The 14,681-nt window shown below is 50.6% G+C and overlaps 1 protein-coding gene across 6 annotated transcripts in view; it reads right to left on the bottom strand.

The window, feature by feature from the left end:
- Positions 1-14,681, bottom strand: part of rfx4 (regulatory factor X, 4) — a 391,138-nt gene that overhangs the window by 325,066 nt on the left and 51,391 nt on the right. For all 6 annotated transcript variants that reach the window (XM_072484885.1, XM_072484883.1, XM_072484881.1 and 3 more), the window contains 2 exons: positions 11,627-11,687; positions 11,035-11,158 (listed from right to left, as the gene is read on the bottom strand). In XM_072484885.1, the coding sequence (XP_072340986.1) occupies positions 11,035-11,158; positions 11,627-11,687 (185 nt within the window). The remainder of the gene's footprint in view (positions 1-11,034; positions 11,159-11,626; positions 11,688-14,681) is intronic.

Raw genomic sequence — 14,681 nt, 5'->3', positions numbered from 1 at the left:
TCACCCCAGTTACCGAGTCAGCTCCCCTTCAGTTACCGAGTCAGATCACTCCCGGTTACTCAGTCAACTCTCAGTTACCGAGTCAGATCACTCCCAATTACCGAGTCAGCTCACTCTCAGTTACCAAGTCAGCTCACTCCCAATTACCGAGTCAGCTCACTCCCGGTTACCTAGTCAGCTCACACTCAGTTACTCAGCCAGCTCACTCCCGGTTCCCGAGTCAGCTCACTCCCGGTTACAGAGTCAGTTCACTCCCGGTTACTCAGCTCACTCCCGGTTACCGCGTCAGCTCATTCCAGGTTACTGAGTCAGCTGACTCCCAATTACCGAGTCAGATCACCCCTGTTACCGAGTCAGCTCACTCTCAGTTACCGAGTCAGATCACCCCAGTTACTGAGTCAGCTCACTCCCGGTTACTCAACTCTCTGTTACCATGTCAGTTCACTCCCAATTACCGAGTCAGCTCACTCCCGGTTCCCGAGTCAGCTCACTCCCGATTACCGAGCCAGCTCACTCCCGGTTACCGAGTCAGCTCACTCCCGGTTCCCGAGTCAGCTCACTCCCGGTTCCCGAGTCAGCTCACTCTCGGTTACCGATGACAGCTCACTTCCACTTACCAAGTCAACTCACTCTCAATTACCGAGTCAGCTCACTCCCGGTTACCGAGTCAGCTCACACTCAGTTACCGAGTCAGCTCACTCCCGGTTACCGAGTCAGCTCATTCCCGGTTACCGAGTCAGCTCACTTCCAGTTACCGAGTCAGCTCACTCCCAGTTACCGAGTCAGCTCACTCCCGGGTACCGAGTCGACTCAATCCCAGTTACTGGGTCAGCTCACTCCCATATACCGAGTCAATTCACTCTCAGTTACCGAGACAGATTACCCCAGTTACCGAGTCAGCTCACTCTCAGTGACCAAGTCGGCTCATTCCCAGTTACTGAGTCAGCTCATTCCCAATTACCGAGTCAGATCACCCCAGTTACCGAGTCAGCTCCCCTTCAGTTACCGAGTCAGATCACGCCCGGTTACTCAGTCAACTCTCAGTTACCGAGTCAGATCACTCCCAATTACCGAGTCAGCTCACTCTCAGTTACCAAGTCAGCTCACTCCCAATTACCGAGTCAGCTCACTCCCGGTTACCTAGTCAGCTCACACTCAGTTACTCAGTCAGCTCACTCCCGGTTCCCGAGTCAGCTCACTCCCGGTTACAGAGTCAGCTCACTCCCGGTTACAGAGTCAGCACACTCTCAATTACCGAATCAGCTCACTCTCAGTTACCGAGTCAGCTCATTCCCCGTTACCGAGTCAGCTCACTCCCGGTTACTGAGGCAGCTTACTCCCAATTACCGAGTCAGCTCACTCCCAATTACCGAGTCAGCTCACTCCCAATTACTTCAATTACCGAGTCAGCTCACACCCAGTTACCGAGTCAGCTCACGCCCGGTTACTGAGTCAGCTCACTCCCAATTACCGAGTCAGCTCACTCTCAGTTACCAAGTCAGCTCACTCCCAATTACCGAGTCAGCTCACTCTCGGTTACCTAGTCAGCTCACACTCAGTTACTCAGTCAGCTCACTCCCGGTTCCCGTGTCAGCTCAATCCCGGTTACAGAGTCAGCATACTCTCAGTTACCGAATCAGCTCACTCTCAGTTACCGAGTCAGCTCATTCCCCGTTACTGAGTCAGCTCACGCCCGGTTACTGAGTCAGCTCACTCCCAATTACCGAGTCAGCTCACTCCCAATTACCGAGTCAGCTCATCCCCGGTTACCGAGTCAGCTCACTCCCAATTACCGAGTCAGCTCACTCCAGGTTACCGAGTCAGCTCACTCCCAATTACCGAGTCAGCTCACATCCAGTTACCGAGTCAGCTCACGCCCGGTTCCTGAGTCAGCTCACTCACAATTACCGAGTCAGCTCACTCCCAATCACCGATTCAGCTCACTCCCGGTTATCGAGTCAGCTCATTCCCGGTTATCGGGTCAGCTCACTCCCAGTTACCGAGTCAGCTCACTCCCAATTACCGAGTCAGCTCACTCACGGTTACCGAGTCAGCTTACTCCCGGTTACCGAGTCAGCTCACTCCCAATTACCGAGTCAGTTCACTCCCGGTTAACGAGTCAGCCCACTCCCGGTTACTGTGTCAGCTCACTCCCGGTTACCGAGTTAGCTCACTCCCAATTACCGAGTCAGTTCACTCCCGGTTAACGAGTCAGCCCACTCCCGGTTACCGAGTCAGCTCACTCCCGATTACCGAGCGAGCGAGCTCCCGATTACCGAGCCAGCTCACTCCCAATTACCGAGTCAGCTCACGCCCGGTTACTGAGTCAGCTCACTCACAATTACCGAGTCAGCTCACTCCCAATCACCGATTCAGCTCACTGCCGGTTACCGAGTCAGCTCACTCCCAATTACCGAGTCAGCTCACTCACGGTTACCGAGTCAGCTTACTCCCGGTTACCGAGTCAGCTCACTCCCAATTACCAAATCAGTTCACTCCCGGTTAACGAGTCAGCCCACTCCCGGTTACTGAGTCAGCTCACTCCCGGTTACCGAGTTAGCTCACTCCCAATTACCGAGTCAGTTCACTCCCGGTTAACGAGTCAGCCCATTCCCGGTTACCGAGTCAGCTCACTCCCGATTACCGAGCGAGCGAGCTCCCGATTACCGAGCCAGCTCACTCTCAGTTACCAAGTCAGCTCACTTCCAATTACCGAATCAGCTCACTCCCGGTTACCTAGTCAGCTCACACTCAGTTACTCAGTCAGCTCACTCCCGGTTCCCGAGTCAGCTCACTCCCGGTTACAGAGTCAGCACACTCTCAATTACCGAATCAGCTCACTCTCAGTTACCGAGTCAGCTCATTCCCCGTTACCGAGTCAGCTCACGCCCGGTTACTGAGTCAGCTCACTCCCAATTACCGAGTCAGCTCACTCCCAATTACCGAGTCAGCTCACTCCCGGTTACCGAGTCAGCTCACTCCCAATTACCGAGTCAGATCACTCCCGGTTACCAAGTCAGCTCATTCGCGGTTACTGTGTCAGCTGACTCCCAATTACCGAGTCAGCTCACTCCCGGTTACAGAGTCAGTTAATTCCCGGTTAATGAGTCAGCTGACTCCCAATTACCGAGTCAGTTCACTCCCGGTTACCGAGTCGACTCACTCACAGTTACTGAGTCAGCTCACTCCCATATACCGAGTCGGCTCACTCCCGGTTACCGAGTCGGCTCATTCCCAGTTACTGAGTCAGCTCATTCCCAATTACCGAGACAGATCACCCCAGTTACCGAGTCTGCTCACTCTCAGTTACCGAGACAGATCACCCCGGTTACTGAGTCAGCTCACTCCCAGTTACTCAGTCAACTCTCTGTTACCGAGTCAGTTCACTCCCAATTACCGAGTCAGCTCACTCCCGGTTACCGAGTCAGCTCACTCCTCGTTCCCGAGTCAGATATCTCCATGTTACCGATGACAGCCCACTTCCAGTTACCGAGTCAGCTCACTCTCAGTTACCGAGTCAGCTCACTCCCGATTACCGAGCCAGCTCACTCCCGGTTACCGAGTCAGCTCACTCCTGGTTCCCGGGTCTGATCACTCCATGTTACCGATGACAGCCAACTTCCAGTTACCGAGTCAGCTCATTCCCAGTTACCGAGTCAGCTCACTCCCAGTTACCGAGTCAGCTCACTGCTCGTTACCGAGTCAGCTCACTCCCAATTACATAGTCAGCTCACTCCCTGTTGCCAAGTCAGCTCACTCCCGGTTACCGAGTCAGCTCACTGTCGGTTAACGAGTCAGCTCACTGTCAGTTCCCGAGTCAGCTCACTCCCAATTACCGAGTCAGCTCACTCCCGGTTACTCAGTCAACTCTCTGTTACCGAATCAGCTGACTCCCAATTACCGAGTCAGCTCACTCCCGGTTACCGAGTCAGCTCATTCCCGGTTACTGAGTCAGCTGACTCACAATTACCGAGACAGATCACTCCAGTTACCGAGTCTGCTCACTCTCAGTTACCGAGACAGATCACCCCGGTTACTGAGTCAGCTCACTCCCGGTTACCGAGTCAGCTCACTCCCGGTTCCTGTGTCAGATCACTCCATGTTACCGATGACAGCCCACTTCCAGTTACCGAGTCAGCTCACTCTCAGTTACCGAGTCAGCTCACTCCAGATTACCGAGCCAGCTCACTCCCGGTTACCGAGTCAGCTCACTCCTGGTTCCCGAGTCTGATCACTCCATGTTACCGATGACAGCCAACTTCCAGTTACCGAGTCAGCTCACTCTCAGTTACCGAGTCAGCTCACTCCCAGTTACCGAGTCAGCTCACTCCCGGTTACCGAATCAGCTCACTGCCCGTTACCGAGTCAGCTCACTCCCAATTACATAGTCAGCTCACTCCCTGTTGCCAAGTCAGCTCACTCCCGGTTACCGAGTCATCTCACTGTCGGTTACCGAGTCAGCTCACTGTCAGTTCCCGAGTCAGCTCACTCCCAATTACCGAGTCAGCTCACTCCCGGTTACTCAGTCAACTCTCTGTTACCGAGTCAGCTGTCTCCCAATTACCGAGTCAGCTCACTCCCGGTTACCGAGTCAGCTCATTCCCGGTTACTGAGTCAGCTGACTCACAATTACCTAGTTAGTACACTCCCGGTTACCGAGTCGACTCACTCCCAGTTACTGAGTCAGTTCACTCCCTGTTACTGAGTCAGCTCACTCCCGGTTACCAAGTCAGCTCAATCCCGGTTACCGAGTCAGATCACTCCCGGTTACTCAGCTCACTCCCGGTTACCGCATCAGCTCATTCCAGGTTACTGAGTCAGCTGACTCCCAATTACCGAGTCAGATCACCCCTGTTACCGAGTCAGCTCACTCTCAGTTACCGAGTCAGTTCACCCCGGTTACTGAGTCAGCTCACTCCCGGTTACTCAACTCTCTGTTACCATGTCAGTTCAGCCCCAATTACCGAGTCAGCTCACTCCCGGTTCCCGAGTCAGCTCACTCCCGATTACCGAGCCAGCTCACTCCCGGTTACCGAGTCAGCTCACTCCCGGTTCCCGAGTCAGCTCACTCCCGGTTACCGATGACAGCTCACTTCCACTTACCAAGTCAGCTCACTCTCAATTACCGAGTCAGCTCACTCCCGGTTACCGAGTCAGCTCACACTCAGTTACCGAGTCAGCTCACTCCCGGTTACCAAGTCAGCTCACTCCCGGTTACCAAGTCAGCTCACACTCAGTTACCGAGTCAGCTCACTTCCAGTTACCGAGTCAGCTCACTCTCAATTACCGAGTCAGCACACTCCCGGGTACCGAGTCGACTCAATCCCAGTTACTGGTTCAGCTCACTCCCATATACCGAGTCAATTCACTCTCAGTTACCGAGACAGATTACCCCGGTTACCGAGTCAGCTCACTCTGAGTGACCAAGTCGGCTCATTCCCAGTTACTGAGTCAGCTCATTCCCAATTACCCAGTCAGATCACCCCAGTTACCGAGTCAGCTCACCTTCAGTTACCGAGTCAGATCACTCCCGGTTACTCAGTCAACTCTCAGTTACCGAGTCAGATCACTCCCGGTTACTCAATCAACTCTCAATTACCGAGTCAGCTCACTCTCAGTTACCAAGTCAGCTCACTTCCAATTACCGAGTCAGCTCACTCCCGGTTACCTAGTCAGCTCACACTCAGTTACTCAGTCAGCTCACTCCCGGTTCCCGAGTCAGCTCACTCCCGGTTACAGAGTCAGCACACTCTCAATTACCGAATCAGCTCACTCTCAGTTACCGAGTCAGCTCATTCCCCGTTACCGAGTCAGCTCACGCCCGGTTACTGAGTCAGCTCACTCCCAATTACCGAGTCAGCTCACTCCCAATTATCCAGTCAGATCACTCCCGGTTACCAAGTCAGCTAATTCGCGGTTACTGTGTCAGCTGACTCCCAATTACCGAGTCAGCTCACTCCCGGTTACAGAGTCAGTTAATTCCCGGTTAATGAGTCAGCTGACTCCCAATTACCGAGTCAGTTCACTCCCGGTTACCGAGTCGACTCACTCACAGTTACTGAGTCAGCTCACTCCCATATACCGAGTCGGCTCACTCCCGGTTACCGAGTCGGCTCATTCCCAGTTACTGAGTCAGCTCATTCCCAATTACCGAGACAGATCACCCCAGTTACCGAGTCTGCTCACTCTCAGTTACCGAGACAGATCACCCCGGTTACTGAGTCAGCTCACTCCCAGTTACTCAGTCAACTCTCTGTTACCGAGTCAGTTCACTCCCAATTACCGATTCAGCTCACTCCCGGTTACCGAGTCAGCTCACTCCTGGTTCCCGAGTCAGATATCTCCATGTTACCGATGACAGCCCACTTCCAGTTACCGAGTCAGCTCACTCTCAGTTACCGAGTCAGCTCACTCCCGATTACCGAGCCAGCTCACTCCCGGTTACCGAGTCAGCTCACTCCTGGTTCCCGGGTCTGATCACTCCATGTTACCGATGACAGCCAACTTCCAGTTACCGAGTCAGCTCACTCCCAGTTACCGAGTCAGCTCACTCCCAGTTACCGAGTCAGCTCACTGCTCGTTACCGAGTCAGCTCACTCCCAATTACATAGTCAGCTCACTCCCTGTTGCCAAGTCAGCTCACTCCCGGTTACCGAGTCAGCTCACTGTTGGTTAACGAGTCAGCTCACTGTCAGTTCCCGAGTCAGCTCACTCCCAATTACCGAGTCAGCTCACTCCCGGTTACTCAGTCAACTCTCTGTTACCGAGTCAGCTGACTCCCAATTACCGAGTCAGCTCACTCCCGGTTACCGAGTCAGCTCATTCCCGGTTACTGAGTCAGCTGACTCACAATTACCGAGTCAGTACACTCCTGGTTACCGAGTCGACTCACTCCCAGTTACTGAGTCAGCTCACTCCCTGTTACTGAGTCAGCTCACTCCCGGTTACCAAGTCAGCTCAATCCCGGTTACCGAGTCAGATCACTCCCGGTTACTCAGCTCACTCCCGGTTACCGCGTCAGCTCATTCCAGGTTACTGAGTCAGCTGACTCCCAATTACCGAGTCAGATCACCCCTGTTACCGAGTCAGCTCACTCTCAGTTACCGAGTCAGATCACCCCGGTTACTGAGTCAGCTCACTCCCGGTTACTCAACTCTCTGTTACCATGTCAGTTCACTCCCAATTACCGAGTCAGCTCACTCCCGGTTCCCGAGTCAGCTCACTCCCGATTACAGAGCCAGCTCACTCCCGGTTCCCGAGTCAGCTCACTCCCGGTTCCCGAATCAGCTCACTCCCGGTTACCGTTGACAGCTCACTTCCACTTACCAAGTCAACTCACTCTCAATTACCGAGTCAGCTCACTCCCGGTTACCGAGTCAGCTCACACTCAGTTACCGAGTCAGCTCACTCCCGGTTACCGAGTCAGCTCATTCCCGGTTACCAAGTCAGCTCACACTCAGTTACCGAGTCAGCTCACTTCCAGTTACCGAGTCAGCTCACTCTCAATTACCGAGTCAGCGCAATCCCATTTACTGAGTCAACTCACTCCCGGGTACCGAGTCGACTCAATCCCAGTTACTGGGTCAGCTCACTCCCATATACCGAGTCAATTCACTCTCAGTTACCGAGACAGATTACCCCGGTTACCGAGTCAGCTCACTCTCAGTGACCAAGTCGGCTCATTCCCAGTTACTGAGTCAGCTCATTCCCAATTACCGAGTCAGATCACCCCAGTTACCGAGTCAGCTCCCCTTCAGTTACCGAGTCAGATCACTCCCGGTTACTCAGTCAACTCTCAGTTACCGAGTCAGATCACTCCCAATTACCGAGTCAGCTCACTCTCAGTTACCAAGTCAGCTCACTCCCAATTACCGAGTCAGCTCACTCCCGGTTACCTAGTCAGCTCACACTCAGTTACTCAGCCAGCTCACTCCCGGTTCCCGAGTCAGCTCACTCCCGGTTACAGAGTCAGCTCACTCCCGGTTACTCAGCTCACTCCCGGTTACCGCGTCAGCTCATTCCAGGTTACTGAGTCAGCTGACTCCCAATTACCGAGTCAGATCACCCCTGTTACCGAGTCAGCTCACTCTCAGTTACCGAGTCAGATCACCCCGGTTACTGAGTCAGCTCACTCCCGGTTACTCAACTCTCTGTTACCATGTCAGTTCACTCCCAATTACCGAGTCAGCTCACTCCCGGTTCCCGAGTCAGCTCACTCCCGATTACCGAGCCAGCTCACTCCCGGTTACCGAGTCAGCTCACTCCCGGTTCCCGAGTCAGCTCACTCTCGGTTACCGATGACAGCTCACTTCCACTTACCAAGTCAACTCACTCTCAATTACCGAGTCAGCTCACTCCCGGTTACCGAGTCAGCTCACACTCAGTTACCGAGTCAGCTCACTCCCGGTTACCGCGTCAGCTCATTCCCGGTTACCAAGTCAGCTCACACTCAGTTACCGAGTCAGCTCACTTCCAGTTACCGAGTCAGCTCACTCCCAGTTACCGAGTCAGCTCACTCCCGGGTACCGAGTCGACTCAATCCCAGTTACTGGTTCAGCTCACTCCCATATACCGAGTCAATTCACTCTCAGTTACCGAGACAGATTACCCCAGTTACCGAGTCAGCTCACTCTCAGTGACCAAGTCGGCTCATTCCCAGTTACTGAGTCAGCTCATTCCCAATTACCGAGTCAGATCACCCCAGTTACCGAGTCAGCTCCCCTTCAGTTACCGAGTCAGATCACGCCCGGTTACTCAGTCAACTCTCAGTTACCGAGTCAGATCACTCCCAATTACCGAGTCAGCTCACTCTCAGTTACCAAGTCAGCTCACTCCCAATTACCGAGTCAGCTCACTCCCGGTTACCTAGTCAGCTCACACTCAGTTACTCAGTCAGCTCACTCCCGGTTCCCGAGTCAGCTCACTCCCGGTTACAGAGTCAGCTCACTCCCGGTTACAGAGTCAGCTCACTCCCGGTTACAGAGTCAGCACACTCTCAATTACCGAATCAGCTCACTCTCAGTTACCGAGTCAGCTCATTCCCCGTTACCGAGTCAGCTCACTCCCGGTTACTGAGGCAGCTTACTCCCAATTACCGAGTCAGCTCACTCCCAATTACCGAGTCAGCTCACTCCCAATTACTTCAATTACCGAGTCAGCTCACACCCAGTTACCGAGTCAGCTCACGCCCGGTTACTGAGTCAGCTCACTCCCAATTACCGAGTCAGCTCACTCTCAGTTACCAAGTCAGCTCACTCCCAATTACCGAGTCAGCTCACTCTCGGTTACCTAGTCAGCTCACACTCAGTTACTCAGTCAGCTCACTCCCGGTTCCCGTGTCAGCTCAATCCCGGTTACAGAGTCAGCATATTCTCAGTTACCGAATCAGCTCACTCTCAGTTACCGAGTCAGCTCATTCCCCGTTACTGAGTCAGCTCACGCCCGGTTACTGAGTCAGCTCACTCCCAATTACCGAGTCAGCTCACTCCCAATTACCGAGTCAGCTCATCCCCGGTTACCGAGTCAGCTCACTCCCAATTACCGAGTCAGCTCACTCCAGGTTACCGAGTCAGCTCACTCCCAATTACCGAGTCAGCTCACATCCAGTTACCGAGTCAGCTCACGCCCGGTTCCTGAGTCAGCTCACTCACAATTACCGAGTCAGCTCACTCCCAATCACCGATTCAGCTCACTCCCGGTTATCGAGTCAGCTCATTCCCGGTTATCGGGTCAGCTCACTCCCAGTTACCGAGTCAGCTCACTCCCAATTACCGAGTCAGCTCACTCACGGTTACCGAGTCAGCTTACTCCCGGTTACCGAGTCAGCTCACTCCCAATTACCGAGTCAGTTCACTCCCGGTTAACGAGTCAGCCCACTCCCGGTTACTGTGTCAGCTCACTCCCGGTTACCGAGTTAGCTCACTCCCAATTACCGAGTCAGTTCACTCCCGGTTAACGAGTCAGCCCACTCCCGGTTACCGAGTCAGCTCACTCCCGATTACCGAGCGAGCGAGCTCCCGATTACCGAGCCAGCTCACTCCCAATTACCGAGTCAGCTCACGCCCGGTTACTGAGTCAGCTCACTCACAATTACCGAGTCAGCTCACTCCCAATCACCGATTCAGCTCACTGCCGGTTACCGAGTCAGCTCACTCCCAATTACCGAGTCAGCTCACTCACGGTTACCGAGTCAGCTTACTCCCGGTTACCGAGTCAGCTCACTCCCAATTACCAAATCAGTTCACTCCCGGTTAACGAGTCAGCCCACTCCCGGTTACTGAGTCAGCTCACTCCCGGTTACCGAGTTAGCTCACTCCCAATTACCGAGTCAGTTCACTCCCGGTTAACGAGTCAGCCCATTCCCGGTTACCGAGTCAGCTCACTCCCGATTACCGAGCGAGCGAGCTCCCGATTACCGAGCCAGCTCACTCTCGGTTACCGAGTCATCTCACTCCCAATTACCGAGTCAGCTCACTCTCAGTTACCGAATCAGCTCACTCCCAGTTACCGAGTCAGATCACCCCGGTTATCGGCCAGCTCACTCCCGGTTACCGAGTCAGATCACCCCGATTACCGAGTCAGCTCACTCCCAATTACTGAGTCAGCTCTCTCCCAATTACTGAGTCAGCTCACTCCCTCGGATACTCAGACAGCTCACTCCCTCGGTTACTGAGATAGCTCGCTCCCTCTGTTATGGAGGCAGCTCACTCCCTCGTTTATTCAGACAGCTCACTCCCTCGGTTACGGAGACAGCTCACTCCCTCGGTTATTCAGCAGCTCACTCCCTCGGTTACTCAGAAAGCTCACTTCCTCGGTTATTCAGCACCTCTCTCCCTCGGTTACTCAGACAGCTCACTCCCTCAGTTACTGTGCCAGCTCACTTCCTCTGTTACCAAGCTAGCTGATTCCCTCTGTTACTGAGCCAGGTCACTCCCTCCGTTACTGTGCCAGCTGACTCCCTCCGTTACTGTGCCAGCTTACTCTATCCGTTACCAATCCCCTGCTCACTCCCTCTGTTACCAATCCCCTGCTCACCTTGCCAAAACTTGCCGCATTGACCGGCTGTGTGTCATTCTTCTCACAGAAATCCAGATAGTGCATGTACAGAGCACTGCGAGGGATGCACACACCTTCTGCGATCTCATAGTTCTCCTCCAGCCTAATTAGGACATAAAGCAGATTAACCAGTCATTCCGAATAGTTGTGCCCCAGAATCAGCAAATCATTTAGAAATTAAGATGGTTACTAACTAAGTTGTGGTTGTGGTGATTTGGGAAGCCTTCTAAAATGGCACCCTGAACTGCAAGGAGACTTTCCAGGTGGTGAGCCCAACAGGAAAAGAATTAAGTGCAGCCTTGGCAGAGAGAAATTCTCCGAGGCCAAAAAAAAATCAAAGTGCCACTGAATAGTTGGGCTTTTCTCTGCACTGCAGCCACTGAGAAACACCACACTCAACCCGCCCATTGAATCGCACCCACGGTTAATGATGAAGTGGAAAGAGTGAGGGGGTCGTGGAGTGAGAGAAAGGTTGAGGAGAGGAAGAGGAAGGATGAGCAAGAGGAACGGTAAACGTTGAAGATACAGAAGGAAGAGTGACTTCCATCACTTTCTAATGCACTGAACTCACCACTGCAGTGTCGCTGGAGTGGAATGCGGTTTTGATGCTCGGTTATTTTCCTTTTCTTCATCTGTAAATAGAGAAACAAATAGAAGTCCCAATCCATAAAGTAACACAATGCATTAATCCATAAAGTAACCTTACACGTTAATCCATACAGTAACAGGACATATTCATCCATACAGTAACATTGCACACTGATCCATATACTAACCTGACACATTTATGCATACAGTAACACGATACGTTAACTCATTCAGTAACACAACCAGTTAATACATGCAGTAACCTGACATTCTAATTTATATAGTAACACAACGTGTTTATCCATACAATAATAACATGACATGTTAATCCATACAACAACGCAACACATTTATCCACCCAGTAACATTACGCATTAATCCATACAATAACATGACACATTCAGTAACATAATACATTGATTATAGAATTTACAGTGCAGACGGAGGTCATTCAGCCCATCGAGCCTGCACCGGCCTTGGTACGAGCATCCTAGTCAATCCCATGCCTCCACCTATCCTTGTAACCCAGTAACCCCACTTAACCTTTTTGGTCACTCAGGGCAATTTAGCATGGCCAATCCACCCAACCTGCATATCTCTGGACTGTGGGAGGAAACCAGAGCATCCGGAGGAAACCCACACAGACACGGGGAAAACGCGCAGACTCCGCACAGACAGCGACCCAAGCCGGGAATGGAACCTGGGACCCTGGAGCTGTGAAGCAACTGTGCTAACCACTGTGCTACCATGCTGCCCTAAATCTGCCCTAATCAATGCAGTAACTGTATATGTTAATCTATACAGTAACATGACACATGAATCAATACAGTAACATAACACGTTGATCCATGCAATAACACAAGTTAATCCATCCAGTAACATGACACATTAATCCATACAATTACATGACATGTTAATCCATACAGTGACCTGATCCCTTAATCCATAAAGTAACATGACACGTTCACCCATACAGTAACATAACAAGTTAATTCATTCAGTAGCATGACACGTTAATTCATCCAGTAATACAACGTGTTAATCCATACAGGAACCTGCTCCATAGTGTTATGGGCGAGGCGTTTTCAGAACCCCAAAATGTATCATGGGAGTTCAACCAACCTCCCCCTTTAATGTATTTTTTTGCTTTTCCGAGCACACGGCTTGTTTCCCAGGTGTGATATTACAATTATGGACACGTGGGTTTTTAAACACAAAACAATGTTTATTCCATGAACTCAACTTAACATCTTAAATAAACATTGGATCACTTAACACTCCTTACTTCAAAGATAACTCCGAAAATATTACAACAGTAAATAATCCCTCAAAATGTTCCTTCAAACTTCCAAGAGACTGAACACCTTTAAACAGAATCACATCAGGTTAAAGGCTTTACTATTACGAATTTAAATCACCCAAATGATCCAGAGATAGTCTTTCATGGCAGAGATCGTAGCAGATCCAGCTCTCTGCAAAACACAGACACTCCAAACTCTTTTCCTCCAAAACTGAAATTTCAAAATGGCTAACCTGAGCTCAGCTCCACCCACTCTGACATCATTGTTTTCTTAAAGGTACATTGCTTAAACATCCATGTCTTAAAGGTACTCTCACATGACACCCCCCCCTCAAGAAAAAAAATAAACCATCAACTTCAAGATGGTTTCATTTTTCACTTTTGCACCATCCATTATGAAATGTACACAGTAAATATACCTTTTCGTTTTAAAAAAAACAACACGCAAACAGGTATAATAATATAGTCCATTGTTCTTTGTTCTTCTTCCTCCAACCGAAATCCTTCTCGATTGACAGTCTCTTTGAACAAAGTCTCTGCACGATCCATCCATTCCTCTACTCCTCGGCATTTCTCTTCAGAATCAGATAATTTAGTTCAATCTGACCACAGAGCCCATTGCAATTCTCCAATACAGGAAGTGGTTACTACAGCTTTCAGACAGTCAAATGCCTGTTGAAAGTCCGCTGTCCATTGAAATTTTTTACGTTTCTTCAGCAATTCCATCAGTGGAGTAATCATGCCACAAAACATTTGCACAACTGTTCGATCAAATCCACTCATGCTAAGAAATCGCATTATTTCCCTTCGTCTTGAGGATAACGGAAACTCCGCAAGGAAAGTGATTCGGGCTTCTCCAAATTCACTTTCGGCGAGGTTCATCACCAAACCCGCCTCCTGAAGTCGATCAAAGAACTCCATACAATGTTTTAAATATTCTTTCCATGTCTGGAAGTTGGAAATAAAAGCAGATTGTCCAAATTTCTCAATGCAATCCCTCAAACGTGGGATAGGATAAGAGTCCGTTCTTGTAACTGCATTCAAATTTCGATAGTCCACACACAACCGTTGGATACCATCTGGTGTAGGTACCATCACTATGGGTGAGCTCCAGTGGCTGCAACCCACTTCAATTATGCCATTTTTAAGCATACTTTCAATCTCTTTGTTAACCTGTGCCAATTTTAAAGGATTAAGCCTATATGGATGTTGTTTGACAGGAACAGCATTTCCCACATCTACATCATGTGTAGCCATTTTAGTACTTCCCAATTTATCTCTACAAACTTGCCCATGTGATATCAATAACTCTTTCAGGTCAGTTCGTTTTTCCTCTGGAAGGTAACTTGACAATTCATCCCAATTTTTAAGAACATCCTAATTTTCCAATTTAATTTGAGGTATGTCAAATTCACAGTCATCTGGATTTGGTTTGTCACTTTGAGTTAGAATCATTAAAACCTCCTTTTTCTCTCCTTCCCTTTCAAAGTACCTTTTAAGCATATTCACATGACACACTCGGTGAGTTTTCCTTCTATCTGGTGTTTTTACCACATAATTCACCTCACTTAATTTCCTTTCAATCTGATAAGGTCCACAAAACCTAGGTTTTAAAGGCTCACCGATCACTGGTAACAATACTAAAACTTTATCCCCACTGGCAAAACTACGAACTTTGGATTTCTTGTCCGCTACCCGTTTCATCACATTTTGTGCAACTTTCAAATGTTGTCCAGCC

The sequence above is a fragment of the Scyliorhinus torazame genome, chromosome 19, assembly GCF_047496885.1.
Source record: "Scyliorhinus torazame isolate Kashiwa2021f chromosome 19, sScyTor2.1, whole genome shotgun sequence".
Taxonomy (NCBI): Eukaryota; Metazoa; Chordata; class Chondrichthyes; order Carcharhiniformes; family Scyliorhinidae; genus Scyliorhinus; species Scyliorhinus torazame.
Note: the sequence above shows the minus strand (reverse complement) of the source record. Positions and strands in the feature narration are given on the sequence as shown.